Source organism: Podarcis erhardii (assembly GCF_964252035.2).
Source record: "Podarcis erhardii genome assembly, chromosome: Z".
NCBI classification, from domain to species: domain Eukaryota; kingdom Metazoa; phylum Chordata; class Lepidosauria; order Squamata; family Lacertidae; genus Podarcis; species Podarcis erhardii.
In genome coordinates this window covers 33,237,017-33,255,996 of record NC_138504.1, presented here as the reverse complement: position 1 = coordinate 33,255,996, position 18,980 = coordinate 33,237,017, and the positions used below count along the sequence as shown (strand labels likewise).

The 18,980-nt window shown below is 45.0% G+C and overlaps 1 protein-coding gene and 1 long non-coding RNA gene across 4 annotated transcripts in view; one reads left to right on the top strand and one right to left on the bottom strand.

Annotated features, from left to right (window-relative positions):
• The window catches only part of OLFM1 (olfactomedin 1), a 48,876-nt gene extending 33,470 nt beyond the window's left edge, over positions 1-15,406 (top strand). For both annotated transcript variants that reach the window (XM_081847151.1, XM_081847150.1), the window contains exons 3-6: positions 2,787-2,942; positions 5,343-5,562; positions 12,073-12,179; positions 13,713-15,406. In XM_081847151.1, the coding sequence (XP_081703277.1) occupies positions 2,787-2,942; positions 5,343-5,562; positions 12,073-12,179; positions 13,713-14,387 (1,158 nt within the window). In that variant the 3' untranslated portion in view covers positions 14,388-15,406. The remainder of the gene's footprint in view (positions 1-2,786; positions 2,943-5,342; positions 5,563-12,072; positions 12,180-13,712) is intronic.
• The window catches only part of LOC309333646, a 222,008-nt gene that overhangs the window by 108,267 nt on the left and 94,761 nt on the right, over positions 1-18,980 (bottom strand). The window lies entirely within an intron of this gene.

The window sequence follows — 18,980 nt, the reverse complement described above, 5'->3', positions numbered from 1 at the left end:
CTTGAGGGCTTCTCATTGTGGCATCTGGTTGACCCCTCTGGGAACAGGATGCTAGACCAAACGGGCCTACTTTGGCCTGATCCAGCAGGCTCTTTTGATGTTCTTGTGTTGATTTCCTTATGCTATTTCCACATCACCATTTTTGCTTTTAAAGAACAGAATAGAGACACTTGTTCATCAGCCTCCCACACACAGAGAACTGCAAAAAAGAGGAAAAGGAAGATCTAATTATGTTTGGAGAGGTTGAAAGTATAACATACTATTAGTGGATTGTTATAGCAAGGCAGATCTGTAACAAATGGAAATGAAGGTGGTTAAACACACACACACACACACACACACACACACACACACACACACACACGGTTCAAACATAGAGAGAGAATCTCCTAGAGTGGCTTTTCACAACATTTTTAATAGAAAGTTGACATTTCTATGAAGGGGTGTAACCCTCTGCTGTTTGCAAAGCATGAAGGCTGCATACAGAACTGGATTAAACGAACATTAAAAGTATTCCTGGGCTCATTGTTGCTCAATGTCTTTGTAAACAACTTGGATGAAGGTACTGAGGGAATGCTCATCCAATTTGCAGATATCACCAAACTGGGAGGGGTACTCAATGCTGCCGAAGTCAGAATTAGGATTCAAGATGTCCTTAAAAGATTGGAGAACTGGGTCAAATCTTACAAAGTAACATTTCATAGGGACAAATGTCAGGTTCTATGTTTAGGCAGGAAGAACCAGTTGCACAAATATGATATGGGGGTGCCTGGCTTGCCAGTAGTGCATGTGAAAAGGATCTAGGGGTATTAGTAGATAACAAGCTTCACATGAGTCAACAGTGTGATGCAGCAGCAAAAAAAATGAATGCTATTCCAGGCTGCATCAAAAGAAATCTAGTGTCCTGACCAAGGGAAATAATAGTACCTCCCTATTCTGCCTTGGTCAGACCACACCTGGAATACTCTGTCCAGATCTGGGCACCACAATTTAAGAAAGCTATTGACAAGCCAGACCAAAGCTAACAAAAGGAATTTCAATGGGGAAAATGTCAGGTTCTGTGTTTAAGCAGGAATTAGAAGCTACACAAATACAGGATGAGGAAAAGCTGAGAAATGTTATGTACTGTGTGTTATGTACACAGCCTAAGTGTATAAAATCAGGCTGCATACATGCCATACATTTAAAGCATGCAGAAGCATGTACACACACACACACACACACAGAGAGAGAGAGAGAGAGAGAGAGAGAGAGAGAGAGAGAGAGAGAGAGAATTTTGGGAACTATAGTTTACCCACCACAGCTGCCAATTTCAAGCACCCTTCAGAAACCACAGTTCCCATGTTTATTTGTTTTTGTTTTTAATGGTGGGGTTCTTTAAATGAATGGTGCATAGCCAGCCTTGGTCTCATTCATTAGATGGCTTTTTACATGGCACCCACCTCTTCCTGAGTCTCTTCTTGTGATTGATGCTGTAATATATCAAGGTGAGTTCATGGTGCCTAGCAACTGTCTCTATCGCTGGGGTTCCCGCTTTATCTGTATCCAGCAATCGATGACTGTCGGGTGTAAATGAAGAGGTGATCATTCACCTTACAGTGAAGACATTCTTCTTAGTCAAACACACCCAGGCGGTAATGAATCGCCTCCTCTGCTTCAGAAGACAGGTGAGTGAACAGAAGAATGAAAAAAGAGGCTCCATGATTGTCCTCATTTGCACCAAAGATTATGAGTTTAACTGATTATAAGAACGTTGGGGATGGGCCATAGCACCTACATGCTTATTCAGAATCATGAGGACTAGAATCTTGCTTTATTTTTAGAGGAAGGTTGGTAGCTCAATGGTAAAGCAACAGCTTTGCATGCAGAAGGTCCCAGGTTCAAGGCCCAATGGGATTTCCAGGTAGGACTGAGAGAGGGACCCCTGTCTGAAATCCTTCCAGTCAGTGTTGTCAGTACTGAAGTACTTGGATCAGTGGCCTGACTCTACCTACTAACACAGCTTTCTGTTTAATTGAACCTTTTATTCAGAACTATGAGGACCAGAATATTCCTTAATTTTTAGGGGAAGGGCAATAGCTCTGTGGGTAGTGCCTGCATCCTCACCAATTTCATGGATAATAAAATGAAACAGCACCATAAGTTCAGACCAGGAGTCCATCCAGTCCATCCAGTCCAACAGCCAATTCTCACAGTAGGCACCCACAACAAGAACACTCACCAGATGTTCCCCATTCTCTGGTATGTAGAGCTAATACTCCGTGGGCATGGAGGTTCTTCTATCACAATGGGCATCTATGAAAAGATGTCCTGTTGGATCAGGCCAATGGCCCACCAAGTCCAGTATCCTGTTATCCAACCAGATGCCCACTAGAGGAAGCCCCGCCCCCCAGCAGAACTTGAACACAAGTGTCTTCTCCATTCCTGTAGTTTCCAGCAACTGGTGTTCAGAACCATTGCTGCCTCCAACCATGGAAGCAGAACATGGCCATTATGGCTATTGAAACCCTTGACCTCCATGAATTTAATCTGTCCAATTCTCTTAAAAGCCTGTGATTCAGAGGGAACATGGCTTCCAGCTGATAGCCACTGATCAGCATGGATTTGTCCATTAGAGTACCAAGCATAAGTAGAAACATATTCACTATTTTTCCTCCATTCACCTGTCTGTTGAAGCTGTGCTTGTGGGGCGGGGGTGGGAAACTGGCTGCTTCTCAAGTTAACTGCTTCTGTTTATCTTCTGTGTGTCCCTGACCTGCCTCCCTCCAACCCACCTTTCTGCTCAGGTACAAAACATGTCCCAGTCAATAGAAGTGTTGGACAGGCGGACCCAGCGGGATCTACAGTACGTTGAGAAGATGGAGAACCAGATGAGAGGCCTGGAGTCGAAGTTCAAGCAAGTGGAAGAGAGTCACAAGCAGCACCTGGCCAGACAGTTCAAGGTGAGCTTGCTTCTTGCCCAGGGGATGAGACTGAGCTGCCTTTGGGGCGGGGGGAGGGTGGTCTTAGCTCAGCAGGTAGAGGGTTTGGTTTGCATGTAAAAGGTCCAAGGCTCAATCCCCAGCTAAAGCTGGGAAGTTCCCCTGCCTGAACCGCTGAAGAGCCTCTGCCAGTCAGTGTAGGTAATGCTAAGCTAGATGTACCAATGACAGAAAAGGGCAGTTTCCTATGTTCCGATCGACTCAACCATTTATTCACAGCCATGAGGACTAGAACCTTGTCAAAAGAAAGGCACTAGCTTACTGGTAGAGCATCCGCTTTGCATGCAGAAGGCTCCGGTTCAATCCCTGACTTCTCTGGGTAGGGTTGGGAAGAGATTCCCTACCTAAGACCCTGGAGAGCTGCTGCCTGTCAGTGTTGGCAATACTGAGTTAGAGAGACCAGTGGTCTGACTCAGTATCCCACAGCTTCCTGTATTCCGATTATTCAGCCCTCTCTTCAGAATTGTGAGCGCTAGAACCTTTGTTTGTGTGTGAAGGGCTGTAGCTCAGTGGCAGAGCATGCAGACAGCTCCCTAGCAGTATCTCCTATTATGGCTTAGAAAGTCCCCTGTCTAAGTGGCTACTGCTAAGTCAGTGTGGACAATACTGAGCTAGACAGACCAATGGTCTGCCTCAGTATAAAGCAACTTCCTATGTTCCTATTTAATTCAGCCCCTCTTCCAGAACTGTTAGGACCGGAATCCTAATCTCCTCTTACCTGGAGGTGCCTAGAGCCAAACCATTTTAGGACTGCATCGCAGATGCTCTATCACTGAGTTATGATCTTTTCTCATAGAAAGGATGCAGGGCTGTGCACTTATAGTGCAGTTTACATAAAAGTCATGATGTGAAATCATTGGAAGGTTCCCCCCCCCCACACACACACACACTCACTCACTCCCCAATGTATTCATTTAGAGGAGGAAGGAAATTGTCCAGCCGCTCAGACTGGCTATTGACCCTTCCACAACTGAATTTAGAAGGGTTTTTTTGTTTTGTTTTGAGAGGGACCTCTTAAACCTCAGGGTCCTTTCCCCTTTACAACCCTACCATTGACAAAGTCACTGTGTGGATGAGAGAAGGATCCCATTCACACCATACACTGAAAGCATGACAAAAGCCACTTTAAGCAGAGAATTCTGGGAGTTCTAGTTTGTTAAGGGTATGCTGAGAGTAGTTAAAAGGCCCCCTTAGTCTCCTCTCAGAGTGGTTTACCAGTTAATGCCTCTTTCAAGGGAACTCTGGGAATTGGAGCCCTTTGAGGAGAAGGGGGGAGGGGTGTCTCCTAACAACTCTCGGCACTCTGAACAAACTACAGTTTCTAGAAAATCCATAGCTGTTTAAAATAGTATCACGGTGTTTTAAACATAGGGTGTAACTGTGCCCAAGTCATTAAAGTGTTTTTCTTTTCTTGGGGGTGGGCTGGGGGTGGGCACCTGTTTTTCCAGATTGCAATCCCGCTAACTGCATTGACTTCTGAGTAAACCCACCGGGCTTGCTTGAGAGTCAAGCACAGTTAGGAAGACCAGAACCCATTATTTTATTTTGTCTTAATTGATTAATTCATGTTTTAAAAAGAAAAGAAACAGTCTGTTAATAGCTGCTGTCTGTTTAAGGAGGTTAGCAAGCTAGCTGTTCAACCGCCTCTCATTTTCTTGCTTTCAGGGCTAACTTAAAAGAAATTTTAACACCCAATGTCGCACTGACTGAAGAAGCCGTTCATTCCCCCTCCATGTAACCATGAAAAAAAAGCAGAAAGCAGAGAGCCTTTCCCGCCATCCTTTGATTTCCTCTTCATTTGATTATTCTTAATTATTTTTGTTTCCGTTTTTTGGCAAATTAGCACCATTATTCCAGCAAACAGCCGAGAGTTCTAACTTTTGCATGTAAACTGTTAGAGATGCATTTCATGACTAGTTTTGCAAAAATCCTTGTTGATGCATTATTTATTTATTTATTTATTTATTATTATTATTATTATTATTATTATTAATTTATGGAAAAGGGAAAAAAAGAATTTGTGTATGTGACTGAAGCATGTAACCTTAAGATGTTGCATTCTAAAAAAAAAAAAAGAAAAAAATTCTAAATAAAGGCCTTTTTTCCCAAATAAGATGGTGTGCTCCAGACTGTTTAATATTATATAATATATTTATATTTATATATCCTTTCCACATTTGGACACCCACCCCCACCCCTACTCAGCAAGCGTTAATAATACTAATAATAATGGTGGTCTTTTGTTGTGAGAGTGTTGGAGAAAGCACATCCCAGGCAGGCAGCTCTCTTAGAGGTAGGCGAGGGGTGAGCAGGGCTTTTGCAGACCAGAGCATTGAAACCAAGCTTATTTTAACCTTGCAGGCGATTAAAGCGAAAATGGAGGAGCTTAGGCCCCTGATCCCTGTGTTGGAGGAGTACAAGGCCGATGCCAAATTGGTTTTGCAGTTTAAAGAGGAGGTCCAGAATCTGACGTCAGTTCTTAACGAGCTCCAGGAGGAGATTGGCGCCTATGACTACGAAGAGCTTCAGAACAGAGTGTCAAATCTTGAGGAGAGACTCCGGGCTTGCATGCAAAAATTAGGTAGGCCTGCACGACCCAAGCGAGCAGGAGGAGGAGGACCTGCCCTGGTGGAGGAGAGGGCAGGGGGCACATGCCTCTAACCCGCTTAATGTCAACCAGTCACCAAGACTCAAGAGGTTTAGGAGCTATGTGTACAGATCCAAGCTTTATGTCAAGATGACATAACCCTTCCTTGAGGGGAAGGGGGTGGTAGCGCAGTGGGTAGAGCATCTGCCTTATGTGCCAAAGACTGCCCAGTTTGATCCCCTGCATCTCATGTTAGGGCTGGGGAAAGACTTGCTGGAGAGCTGCTGCCAGTCAATGTCAGAAACACTAGCTGTGATTCCTGCACTGCGGGGGGGGGGGTTGGGACAAGATGACACTTGGGGTCCCTTCCAACTCTACTATGTTATGATTCCATGACCTTGACAGATGGTGGACTCTCCTTTATTGGAGGTTTTACGCCGGCTCCCTCGGCCAATAAAGCGAGATGAGCGCCGCAACCCCAGAGTCAGCCACGACTGGACCTAATGGTCAGGGGTCCCTTTACCTTTACTAAGCAGAGTTTGGATGGCCATCTGTCAGGGATTCTTTCGCCTTGATGCCTTCATTCCAGGGAGTTGGGCTAGATGACATTTGGGGTCCCTTCCAACTTTACAATTCTCTAATTATATGATTCTACTCGGCAAGATACACCAATAGTATAAAGTAGCTTCCAATGTTCCTATTTAAGGCAGCCCTTTATTGAGAACAATGAGGACTAGAACCTTACTTTATTCTTAGTGGGAGGACCATAGCTCAGTGGCAAAGCACCTGCTGTTTATCCTCCCAGGAGGTCTCAGGTTCAGTCTCTGACATGTGTAGCTGGAGCTGGGGAAATACCCTTTTCTGAAAGCCTGGAGAGCCAGTGTCCATTTGGCCCCTTAATTCTGAACAATGAGGACTAGAAATGTAATATTTAGGGGAGGATCCATTACACAGTGGCAGAGCACGTATTTTGCATGCAGAAATCTCCATGGTCAGTCCCAGGTGGGGCTGGAAATGCTCCCCCTGGTCTAAAACTCTGGGAAGCTGTTGCCAGTCAGAGCAGATAGTACTAAGCTAGGTGGAGCTTGTGTTCCTAACCCAGCACCTGTTTTCAGTGCCAAAGTTTTAACCATGGAAAGAGAGGGAGGGAGAAAAAAAGAAATAATGAGAGAAAGCGTAGGCAAAGGTGCTCATGAGGTGGTGCAGAGTGCATTTCCTTGAGTCTCATAGGATCTCCACGGATCAGGAATCAGGTTTCCAAGCTGGGTGGTGTTGTTTGGTTACACTCCAAAGTATCAGGCAGCATGTTTCAGCTGCTCCTTGGGGCTTTGGATCAAGTGATTCTTGGAGAGCACACCCCCATGGCGAGCCACATTGGAAGTGATAGGGAGTACTTCGATATGTGTTTAGGGTGTGTGTGTGCATTTGCTGTACAGAGGGAGAAGTGTAAAATCTCACTGAACACACAAATCCTTGCAAGCACCAAAATATGTTCTTTGGCAAGCACTCTGAACATGCTCAGAGATACTCTCCTTTTTATCCAGTTTGCAAAAATGGAGGAGGAGGGGGGAGAATAAGACCCAGCTACTGCATGATTATGGTTCCAGCCCCAACATGTCCTAGATGTCTATAAGCTGGTCTGTGAACTTGGAGACAGCAATGCTCTTGCCTTGTTCTACGTCACACATTCCTGGAATGCATTGCTCATTGGCTACCATTGGGTCAAAGTTCAAAGGAGAACCTTGAAAGGAAACAAATGATTCAGGTAGCAAGGATATTGTTCATTAACTGCACACGTCAGCACATTCACACAGTAGGGAGATTTCAGAAGCATTGGAGTGATGCCCACAACTCTGTGCCAGGAGATAGGCTTGACATTCAGAAGGCCCCAGGTCCAATCCCCAACAGATCTTCAGGTACAGCTTGGAAAGCCTTCCTATCTGAAATTCTGGTGAGCTGCTGCTTGTCAGCATCCACTGAACTGAACCAGGGGTTGCCAACCTTTCTGGAGTGTGATTTTTCGGGGGGTGGGGGAGTTCTACCACTCACCAAATGGCTGCCATGGAGGCAAATGCTAGGAATCACAAGCAGGGAGAGTTGCTGCTTCTGTGGTCAGGTTCTGCTCATTGGCTTCCTATTGCAGCATCCAGTTGCCTGCTGTGGGAACAGGACACTAGACTTTAGAGACCCCCTTTGACTTGATGTAGCACCCAGGCTCTCTTTAGGCTTATTACGAACACAGAACTATGAAGTCTTGGTCACCCCCGACATCCTGCTGCTGATGCTTTTACTCCTGGGTCCACAACAGGTAGACCTCAGGCCCTATCTGTTTTCCTGGAGGGTGACTTCTGCTCTGCTGCCCTTCAGTTTCCAACAAAATAGGTGGCAACCTGGATGAGACTGCTTGAAAGGATGAGGTGGAGCCTTTTCCTTGTTTCCCATTACTCCTGTCTCAAAGTGATCCTCAGGCCAAATGAATCTGTTGTAGCCAATGATACTCCTACTTAGAGAAGACCCACCGAACTGATGGATGTGGCAAATTTAGGTATATTAATTACAACACCTCTTTTCTGACTAGAACTTAAGTTGGATGCCACCATAATTGTCCAGTGTTATTTATTGATTATATGCTGCTTACATGCCAAATTGGCCCCCAAGTGGTTTACAACTCTAAAACCAATCTGTAATTAAAATAGACAATAACAATTCCATTGGGGCACTAAGACATCTTTCATTAAAATAGACAATAAAACAAGCAATTGAGAAGCAAAACAGTTTTTAAAAATCAAAAGAGGTAAAACTATAAAATCAGAAGTTCGGTTCAGGGGAAGTATTCTCAGGAATCAACAGGGCTCATATTTGAAATCACTGCACTGAAGATCCCTAGTCTGCCCACTTTCTGATTCACCAACTCTGTAACTGGGGCCAAATTGTTATCTTCTATTTCACGCACACACATTCATCAGAACTTCAAAACCTGGGTGCTGAGTACCTTGACAGACTGAGATAATTTTGAAAAAGGATTAGATGCATTCTCTGAACCCACTTTTTTGGGGGGGCAGGTAAATTTTCAGTGTCGGACATAAAAATGTGTAAAATTGTACATTCATTCAGAATGAGAGCCAAAGCATTGCTCTCATTCCACATGGGCTTTATGACACCTGGTGGTGTAGCAGTACAGCCTCAACCTGCTCAGAATGCGATCCCCAATAAACTGAGATGTTAGATCTTAGCAAATGGCACCAATTGAGGCAAGTAAGGGAAGGTGTCAATACATGTAATGTGGAGGTAGGAAACAGTCACAGGAACTGTGAGCAAAGTTTTGGAGAGTGGTTGTTTCCCCAGCCACCTCTTTCCACACTGAAAATGATTGCACATTATCATTTGGTGAAGCCAATAAATGGATTCTTGGTTCATATATGTGTGAATGCTAGTAAATGAAGTTTATATAAGAACATAAGGACAGGCCTGCTGGATCAGGCCAATGGCCCAACTAGTCCAACATCCCATTCTCACAGTGGCCAACCAAATGTTCCAATCATGACCTGAGCAAAAGAGCCCCCTCACTTCCTAGGGTTTCCAACTGGTTTTTAGAAACATTGCTCTCTCCAGCTGTGGAGGCAGAGCACAGCCATCATGGCTCCATGAATTTGCCCAGCCCTCTTTCAAAGCCATTCAAATCAATGACCATCACTCCTTCCTGCAGGAGTTAGTTCAATAGTCTTAACTATTTTCTGTATGAAGGAGCACATCCTTTTATCTGCCCCGAGTCTCTATCCACTTTCTCCATGCTATGCATCATTTTAGAGGTTCCTATCATGTCACTTCTTACTTGCCTCTTCTCTAAACTATAAAGTCCAAAATGCTGCAGCCTTTCCTCCTAAGGGAGTCACTCTATCCCCTTGATCATTTTGGTGGTCCTTTTCTGAACCTTTTCCAACGTCCTGTCTGAGATGAGGGGACAAAAACTGAACACAGTACTCCAAATGTGGCCACACCATAGAACTGTATAACAGCATTATGCTTCAATTCAGCAGTTTTATTTTCAATTCCATTCCTAATTATGTTCCAAGGTGTACTTTGTGCCCCCTGTTTTGAGTGCGAGGTGCACATAAATTTATGGAACTGGCTAGGGGTTTGTGTCTTATTTCTGTGTTCCCAGTAACAGCTAGGGTCACAGACAAGAATGTAGGAAGGAAGGCCCATGGAAGGCTGTCTTGAACCAGATTCTTTCTGGAGAGGGTCAGGACCGTGGACAGGGACAACGGTGCAGGGTGGAGTACATGTGGAACACACATGTCAGGACCATGGACGTTGCAACTGACAGCAGGAAAGCCCTGTTTCAGGCATGGCCAAACTTGGGCCTCCAGCTGTTTGGGGACTACAACTCCCATCATCCCTAGCTAACAAGACCAGTGGTCAGGGATGATGGGAATTGTAGTCCCAAAACAGCTGGAGGGCCAAGTTTGGCCATGCCTGCCCTATTTGAACATACTTGGAACTGATTTTGGGACCTTTTGCATGTGAAACATGTAAAAAAAAAAAAAAAAGACCATCTCCTGAACTGGCTTAAACTGAGTCCATCAGCGTCCATCAGAGAACTGATCCATCTAAATCCATGAGAGAGGAAAAGGGGTCTTTGGACATCTCCCAACACCCTTAACAAACTATAGTGCCCAGAATTCTTTAGAGGAAGTCATGATTGTTTAAAGTGGCATCATAGTGCTGACATGAACATGGCATAGGCAGTCCTAACAGCATTGAAAACATCAAGCAAGGAACTCTCAGTTAATACAGTGGCATGCCAGTGATCAAAAATGCCAGCTTAGATGACTGAGAAGCACTATAATTTGTGGCTCAATAGCAGCTGCCAAATACCAGTCATCCAACAAATCAGTGGTTTTGTAAGCAAGAGTGAAAACATGAAAGAGTTATCTCTGCTCCATCATCAAAAGTCCTGATTCTGGTCAATTTCCTTTCTTTGCTCCTTTGAACCATTAGCATCCCAGCTGTTTTCAGAACAATTTCCTTTCTTAGGAGTGCCAGAAGGCAGTTTTCTTAATAAGGCTGCCGTTTGTTAAGAGAAGGAGGCCACTGGATGTGGCTGACAATTCTCAATTTAATTACCATTAATTAGAGAAGGAGGAGGGAGTCATAGGCACTGTAACCGCTCTAATGCACTGTGATGATGATGTCAGCTGCTGTTTGGAATGTGCTGTTCAGATCTCCACTGCTGCCCATTGTTTAGCACTTTCACAGCTGACTCGAGGTTACATTTTGCTACCCAGAAAGAATCCTAGAATTGGAGTATTGGAACCCCAGGGGTCTAGTCCAATCCCCTGCAATGCAGGAGTCAAAGCCAAAGAATCCCCAACAGATGGCTATCCGACCTGTGTGGATGATCATTGGATGATCCAAGAAGGGAACCCCTGCTGTGTCTCACAAAACCAATCTTTTTGTTTTTGTTTTCACCTGAGCAGTTTATGAGTGTTCTGTGGCATCACAAACACCCTGGATGGTGATTGAATCATAGGATGGTTGAGTTGGAAGGTTCCCAAAGGGCCATCTAGTTCAACTCACTGCAATGCAAGGGGTTACATGCCTATCTGGGTGCAAGGTGCACTGGAATCCTAACATCCTGTGTCTCCTTCACTCACTTTGGTAAGGTCATCTCCAGGTAACAACTGGGAAAGTCCTGAAACCCTGGAGAGCTGCTGCCAGTCAGTGCTAACAATGCTTATCTAGATGAACCTGTGGTTTGGCTCAGTTAAAGGCAATGCCCTGTGTTCCCTCTTGAAAGAGGGGTGCTTTCTTTGTAAACTCAGTTTTTGAAAAGAGGGAATTTCCTTGCAGATGGATAGAACAGAAGAAGCTAAGAAGAGCCCAGCTGGATGAGGCCAATGGCCCATCTAGCCCAGCACCCTGTTGTCCCAGTGGCCAAGCAGAAGTGCCAATGTGAAATCCATAAGCAGGACCTGAGCACAACAGCAACACTCTCCCCACTTGTGATTTCCCAGCAACTGGCATTCAGAGCTAGACTCCTCTTGGGCATGGAGGTTCTGCTCTCACAGTTGACCTCCACATGGAAAGCATTGCTGGGGCCCCATCTAGTCCAATCTCCTATTCTCACAGCGGCCAACAGATGGTTATTATGGGAAGCCCCAAGCAAGACTGAGCACAATAACAACTTTCCCCTCCTGCAATTCCCAACAAATGTTACTAAGACTATGACCACCAGGGTTAGAAAAGGGTCTGCTCAAGACACAGTGAAGTGTATACCTGTATAAGAATTTTGCACATGGTCTGCTAATGTTTACAGGGGCTTTCCTGTTCACATTCAGTGATAGTCCTCCAGCCAAGGACCTGACTGGGTGGCTTATGAAATGGAAAGCCACCCCTCCACACCCCCCCAAAAAAAATTCCCAAGATAATGGCTGATTTAGACAGGGCACCATTAAAATTCATATAGTTTGCTCACTCCCATTGTGTTCAACCTTTCTGCAGCCTGTGGGAAACTGACAGCAATAAGTGACCCAATCACAGTTAAGACATCTGGATCCAGGTTTGGCTCATGGATGACAGACCCACTAGCTCCAGAGGGTGAGAGCAAGGTAAGATGATGAACCTCACTGCACCTGTAACATGATCCTGAGCTTTTTCCTTTGATCCCATACTAAACCATGGACTGCCACCAAGGGATATGCGGCAGTTCCCATTCACAGAATTATGCTTTCAAGGAAAAAAACACACACAACTTTTCATTGTTTCTCAAAATGTGTCCATTATTTCGTAGCCAGGGTCAGGTTCCCTAAGGAACTGCCTTGTCCCATATATTCCTATGCTCCTTAGAGAGTGTATCATGCCCTCTAGTATGTAATAGAAATGGGGTTTTTAAAAGTCATTGCTTGATTGCAGGGTATTTAATTACTATTTTGATTGCAGGGTATTTAATTACTATATTGCTTTACAGGACATGCAGTTAAATGTGTGAACTGACTCTGTAGAAATATATTCCATCTGTAATGGTATTGTGGAGACCTCAATTTCCCAACTGAACCCACAAGCTGTTGATTAGCATTGAAGCACGAGGTTGAATTAGTTCTCAGTTCATTCTTGGTGCTACTTACAACAGGCAGCAAATCAGAGTGTTGCATACAACTACTCAGAGTAGACCAATTTAAATTAGTATACCTAAGCGGGTCAAGTCCAGCAACATAAGAAGAGTCTGCTAGATGACGCTAAAGGCCCATCTAGTCCAGCATCCTGTTCTCACAGGATGGCCAACCAGATGTCCATTATGGGAAACCGGTAAACAGGACCGGAGCCCAAGAGCTCTCTCCCCTTCCTGCAGTTTCCAACAACTAGCATTCAGAAGCATTCCTGCTTCTGACTGTGGGGACAGAGCACAGCCATCGTAGCTGGCAGTCATTAGTAGCCTTCTCTATGAATTTGGCTCCTCTTTTAAAACCATCTAGATTGGTGGCCATTACTTCCTCCTGTGGAAGTCAGCTCCATAGTTTAACTATGCTCTGCATGAAGAAGCCCTTCATTTTATCTGTCTTGGATGTTGCAATATTCATCTTCTTGGAATGTCCATGAGTTCTAACCTTATGAGAGAGGGAGAGAGAGAAATCTCTCTCCACTTTCTCCATGCTGTGCATAATTTTATAAACGTCTATCAACTTACAGTTTCTCTAGACCAAAATGCTGCAACCTTTTTTTTTTTATTGTTATTGTTGCTGCTGTTTGTCCTACACCCTAAGGTGCCAGGCATTAAAACACAATAAAAAACCATTTAAAACAACTGACAAACACATACAGTGGTACCTCAGGTTAAGTATTTAATTCGTTCCGGAGGTCCGTTCTTAACCTGAAACTGTTCTTAACCTGAAGACCACTTTAGCTAATGGGGCCTCCTGCTGCCACCGCACTGCCATAGCACGATTTCTGTTCTCATCCTGAAGCAAAGTTCTTAACCTGAAGCACTATTTCTGGGTTAGCGGAGTCAAAAGCCTGGGCAAAGAAGGTGATGGATCTACTCTGAGTAGGACTAACTTTGGACACAACCTTGTATCTATCAGAATGTTTCTCAAACATCTTTTTTCCTTCTTCCTAATGCTGACATCTGTATGCATTTTCTGTAGGTCTGGTATATGGACAGTTATCACAACAATCGCTTTGTCCGGGAGTACAAATCCATGTCCGATTTCATTAACACAGACAACTTCACCTCCCACCGCCTCCCTCACCCATGGTCTGGGACTGGACAAGTGGTCTATAACGGCTCCATCTTTTTCAACAAATACCAAAGCCACATCATAATCAAATTTGACTTGAAAACGGAGACCATCCTTAAGACTCGTAGCCTGGACTATGCCGGCTATAACAATGTCTACCACTATGCCTGGGGTGGCCACTCAGACATTGACCTCATGGTGGATGAGAATGGCCTGTGGGCCGTCTATGCCACCAACCAGAATGCGGGGAACATTGTCATCAGCAAGCTGGACCCCAACACTTTGCAGAGCATCCAGACTTGGAACACCAGTTACCCCAAACGCAGCGCTGGAGAAGGGTTCATCATTTGTGGCACATTATACGTCACCAATGGTTACTCGGGGGGTACGAAAGTGACCTACGCCTATCAGACCAACACTTCCACCTACGAATACATCGATATCCCCTTCCTAAACAAATACTCCCACATTTCCATGTTGGACTACAACCCCAAGGACAGAGCTCTCTATGCATGGAACAACGGTCATCAAATCCTTTACAACGTCACCCTCTTCCACGTGGTCCGATCAGACGAATTGTAGTCCACTTTTTTCGTCGGGAAAGGAACTGAACCATTAAACAAAAAACAAACAAACCTGGAAGGGATACATACTATGGAAATATATTTTAAAAGAAAAAATAGATATAATGAAAAAGGAAAACAGCTGCCAAAATGTCAATGTGGGAGTCTCCGGTATTTAAACCTGCAAGAGATCTGCGCTCATACCTCTCCGAATTTTCAATCAAACATCTAACTCGTGTTATAGACCTTTGGGAGGGGGGGGAATGAAACCAACTTATTTGCAGCTGGAACTGCACTTGACAAATTAATTTTCTGTTCTTGGGTGTCTTATTTTTCAAGGGCAGGTGGTCTGTCTGTTCTTTTTCCCTACTGTTCTGATAGCAAAGTTGTAGTTATAAAGTACAAAGTAAAAGGCGATGACTGTTGGGGGGAAAACTTTATCATGGGGATGTGGGGGGGAAGGGGGGGACACCTGATTCTTCAATTGCTCTCTTATTTTTGGTGCATTGCATGGACAGTTCCTTCCATCACAGTCAGCTATGATGAGGTGTTGAAGTTGACTCACATCAATGGGCTTCTCAATTTTAATTTTTTGATTTTACTTTTAGAAGGAATGTTGCAGGTAGATATTGTCTCCCATGGCGCCTACTCTCAAGTATTTCACTCTCTGCTTCTTCTTCTTTTTTTAAAAAACAAACAAACAAACATCTCCCCCCTCTGTGTTTTATGTCACCTTTAGATTCATTGTCCTGGGACCCAAAGTAGCTAATGGATCTGTGTCTCTTTAAGTAGATATAAATACACAAATGAAAAAAAATGAAAAAATATATAAAAAGGTATGTATTATGGACAAGTTGTTGTACCCAAATATTTGTTTGAACATGTATCCAGCCAATATCTTGTACAATGTTATGTCTGTTATTAACCAGAGGTGGTAAAAAAACAAAAACTTTGTATGTCCAAGTTTATGCAATGAATGTTGTAAATGCCAATGATGTCATTTGGATTAATAAATGAAGGTTTCATATCTTAAAAAGTCTGTTGAGTTTAAATTCATAGCACCATAGAACTGTAGAGTCAGGGTTGCATGGGGTGTATGGGGCGTTAGAAGAGGGGCAATACCTTTGATGGGGGACACAACTTGCTTGTAGGGTACTTCATACACCCTTGTTCCCCACTCTTACCTGTGTCTCCTAGAAGCTGTCTGCAAGTGACAGCAGCCACATCCCGGGAAATGGCTTTGACTGGCTGGCTAAAACAGCTGAAGGTGGGTCTCAAACCCTCAGTGAGTTAGAGATTTTGCCTGCATACGAAGACAGGCTCTGGTAGACTGAGTGGATGAGACCACTAGTGGGCCAATGGTCAAGAAGGCGGTTTCTGCAGATGGGGCTTGTCAGTCTGAGAAGGTAGCCCTTCTTAGAGAAGGAAAACTCTGTTCCTAAACCTTTATTGCCTTGTGGGATATATTCGGGAAAAGAAAAGGCTTAAGGAGTAAACCTACACAAATCTGGAGTGGGTCCCTAAGGCTGTTGGGTGGCGCCTTTTACGTCTCCTTTGGGAAACTCCACCAGCCAAGTTGGTGCCAAATGCATTGCTCTAGTTTCCTTTGGACTACATCAGCAAGGCCAAGAGGGGTGTCGTGTTGTCTGGGCACCCCAGGACCTCCATACATACTGCGCTGCTAACCCAGCAGTTTGACTTCACCCCCAAAGGCACACTCCATTGTCTCTCAAGGCAGATAGATGCCAACAACCATTAGAGGGGATCCCAGAGGTCATCCAGTTCAACCCCCTGCCATGCAGGAAACACAACAAGCCTGGGGGAGGGTGGGGAGAGGCTATACAAACCTTATTAGCTTGCTTCAAGCAATTCACACTGTTGGTGTAATGTGAACCATGGGTTAAATTACACAGTGCTTGGGCTCATGTCTTGAGGAGCACATCCCCCACATCTAGATGTGCTGAGATAAGGGTGCCAGGCGCACTGGGTTACCATAGCAACACCAGCCAGGTCAACTGTGTTCCTTTCTGAGCCATTCACCCTCCCATTGGTCCAGGCCATATGCCTATGTGTAGAGACGGGTATCATAGTCTCCAGGGCATTGCTTTCATTGTGTCTAGTCCTGCTGCATGTTCGTGTCCTGCCCTGTTTTGCTGGCAGGGTCTGACTCTGAATCTGTGAGAGTCAGGGGAAGAGACTGTGGGTTTTCCATGGCAGCATTAGCTAGCGTGTTGATAGTGTTGATGGATCTCTCCATACATATGTATCTTTACCTCAAAGGTCATAAGGACTGCACATGGTAGATAACAGTGTATAGCGTTGTCTTGCATCTGGAGACAATAAACACTTGGTTACTTTGAACTGTGTGGGAGAGGAGTTTTCCTCTTAACTGGGGACTCTGGAAGAGGATGTTCTGCTGGGAGCAAGAAATCTCTGAAGACTCTGCTGGGGCTCCACATGCTCTGCAGATAACATCACACTGGTTGGGGTGTGGTGAATGACCAACTGACTTCCACAAGTCCCAACACACACAACCTAAGAGATAGCTGATGAACAGCACTGGCTTTGCAGAGCCTTCGTGCCTCACCTTCAATGCTGCCCCCAAACTGTGGGAGCTTTTCAAACAGCCAAAGCATACCATCCGTTCCCTGTGGCCCCTCTGGTGTGCAAGTTAACTGAATTTGGTAGCTGCTGGGAGCATCCACAGCATATTACTTTTCAGAAAAGCAGAGGTTTGTTCCACTGGGAGAGCTGACAGATCTTTAATTACCAGCAGTCATTACTGCATTATCATAATGAGAGTACACACAGAATTCCCTTTCAGCCTGCCAGCTGTTCTCTTGACTTGGAAACATTTCAGCCCTCTGGCATCTGCTGCTTGACTTCAAATCATTCTTTCTAGGTGGCCTGAAAAACCACAGTCAGTTGTATGAAACTAAGTGCATAGCACTGGACGATCAGCAATGATTGTGGCAAGACTGTGTAACTGCCTGTCACCAGGCTCTCCAGTTGTGCTATGCACCTGATGTCAACCAAGGATCAAGATAAATTTGTGAGGTTTGGGAGAGTCACAATTTGCAAGCAGGATTCTGAAATTTCTACCTGGCTCACCTTTCAGATTTGTATTTTATTTGTATCTAGTCATCATAGAGTTGGGAGGGACCCTGAGGGTCATCTAGTCCAACCCTCTGCAATGCAGGAATCCTGCCCACAGCCATCCCTGGGTGGGCTTGAACAACCAGCCTTCTGGTTAACAGTCAGGTGCCCTGACCTATTAAGAGAAGTCAACTCAGACCCAGGTCAACTGCAGCATGAACGGATTTTGTTTGATTTATTCCATTTATATCCCACCTTCCCCCCCCCAAAGGAGTTCAAAGTGGTGTGCATGGTTCTCTCCCTCCGCATTTAATCCCCACAACAACCCTGTGAGGTAGGTCAGGCTGAGAGGCAGGGCAAGTGGGGATTCGAACCCTGGTCCCCTAGGTGCTAGTCCACCACTCTAAACAGTATACCACCCTGGCTCAATGTTAAGTTTGACAGATCACAAGATGCCTCTTTAAAAAGGAAAGACTCATTTAACAATTATTGAAATGGAATAAAATGATATGGAATAAAATGAATGTATACAAATCTGAACAAAATCTCTCAAAACCTAAAAGCATAAAACAAGATCTAGATACTCCCTAGGAAGATGTACCATCCCCTCCTAGGAATCCTCCCATCAGTTGCTGAAGATGAAAAATGTGCTGTCTTCACTGTTGGATATTTCTCATGTGTACCCAAATGAAAGATTCATAGTCTGACGTCTTCTCATCTCTCCTTAAACTTTGTCCCAAGTATTGTTTTCTCGGTGCATTATATACTAGACAACAATTGATGCTGTGGGTATCAGGGGTCAGTCTGGAAAATGCCCTGAGTCCCTTCCAGTTCTTGGGATCCTGTACCCAGTGAGGATTAGAATTTAATAGAGGATTGTATTGCTGAGATAGTAAGACAAGCTTCTTTGTAGGACCTTAGCCGGCCACTTGAGTATCCTCACCAGCACCCCAAAGAATGGCCCAGGTCGCAAGATCCACAACTAAGTGATGGGGCCCTCCAGGTTAAGGGGTGGTGGGCCTTTCCTCCACCCCTTATCACTTAGCTCCTAGGAGAAATCAAGAGCCTGAGTGGAGTGTGAGAGTTGAGCTGGAAGCAGCCTGGAAACTGGAGACACAGAGACCTGCTTGCTCTGCACTGCATCCAAAGCTGCAACTAATGAAGAAGCAAGATCTGTTCAGAGTGTTAATGTGATGGCCTGGAAATCGAATTCGGAGGCTGAACCTGAGGAATCCCAGCCTGCACAGGATTCCCCACCTCCAGAACCAACTGAGCCAGGGCTGGGGCATGAGCCTGAAGGGTCCTCACCTGTGCTGGATCCTCAGGTGAAGGCACTAGCTGAGTCTGCTCTGGCTCCTGAGGGGATGGAGGACCCATTGCCTGCAGGTGCTCCACCCTCAGCCCCATCAGAGGAAGCTGAGGTTGCCTCTGGGTCCGGTAACCCTCCAGCCTCTCCGGAGCTGCAGAGGCTCAGGGCAGAGAGGCGGAGGGAACTAAGTTCCTGCAGGAGGAGTGC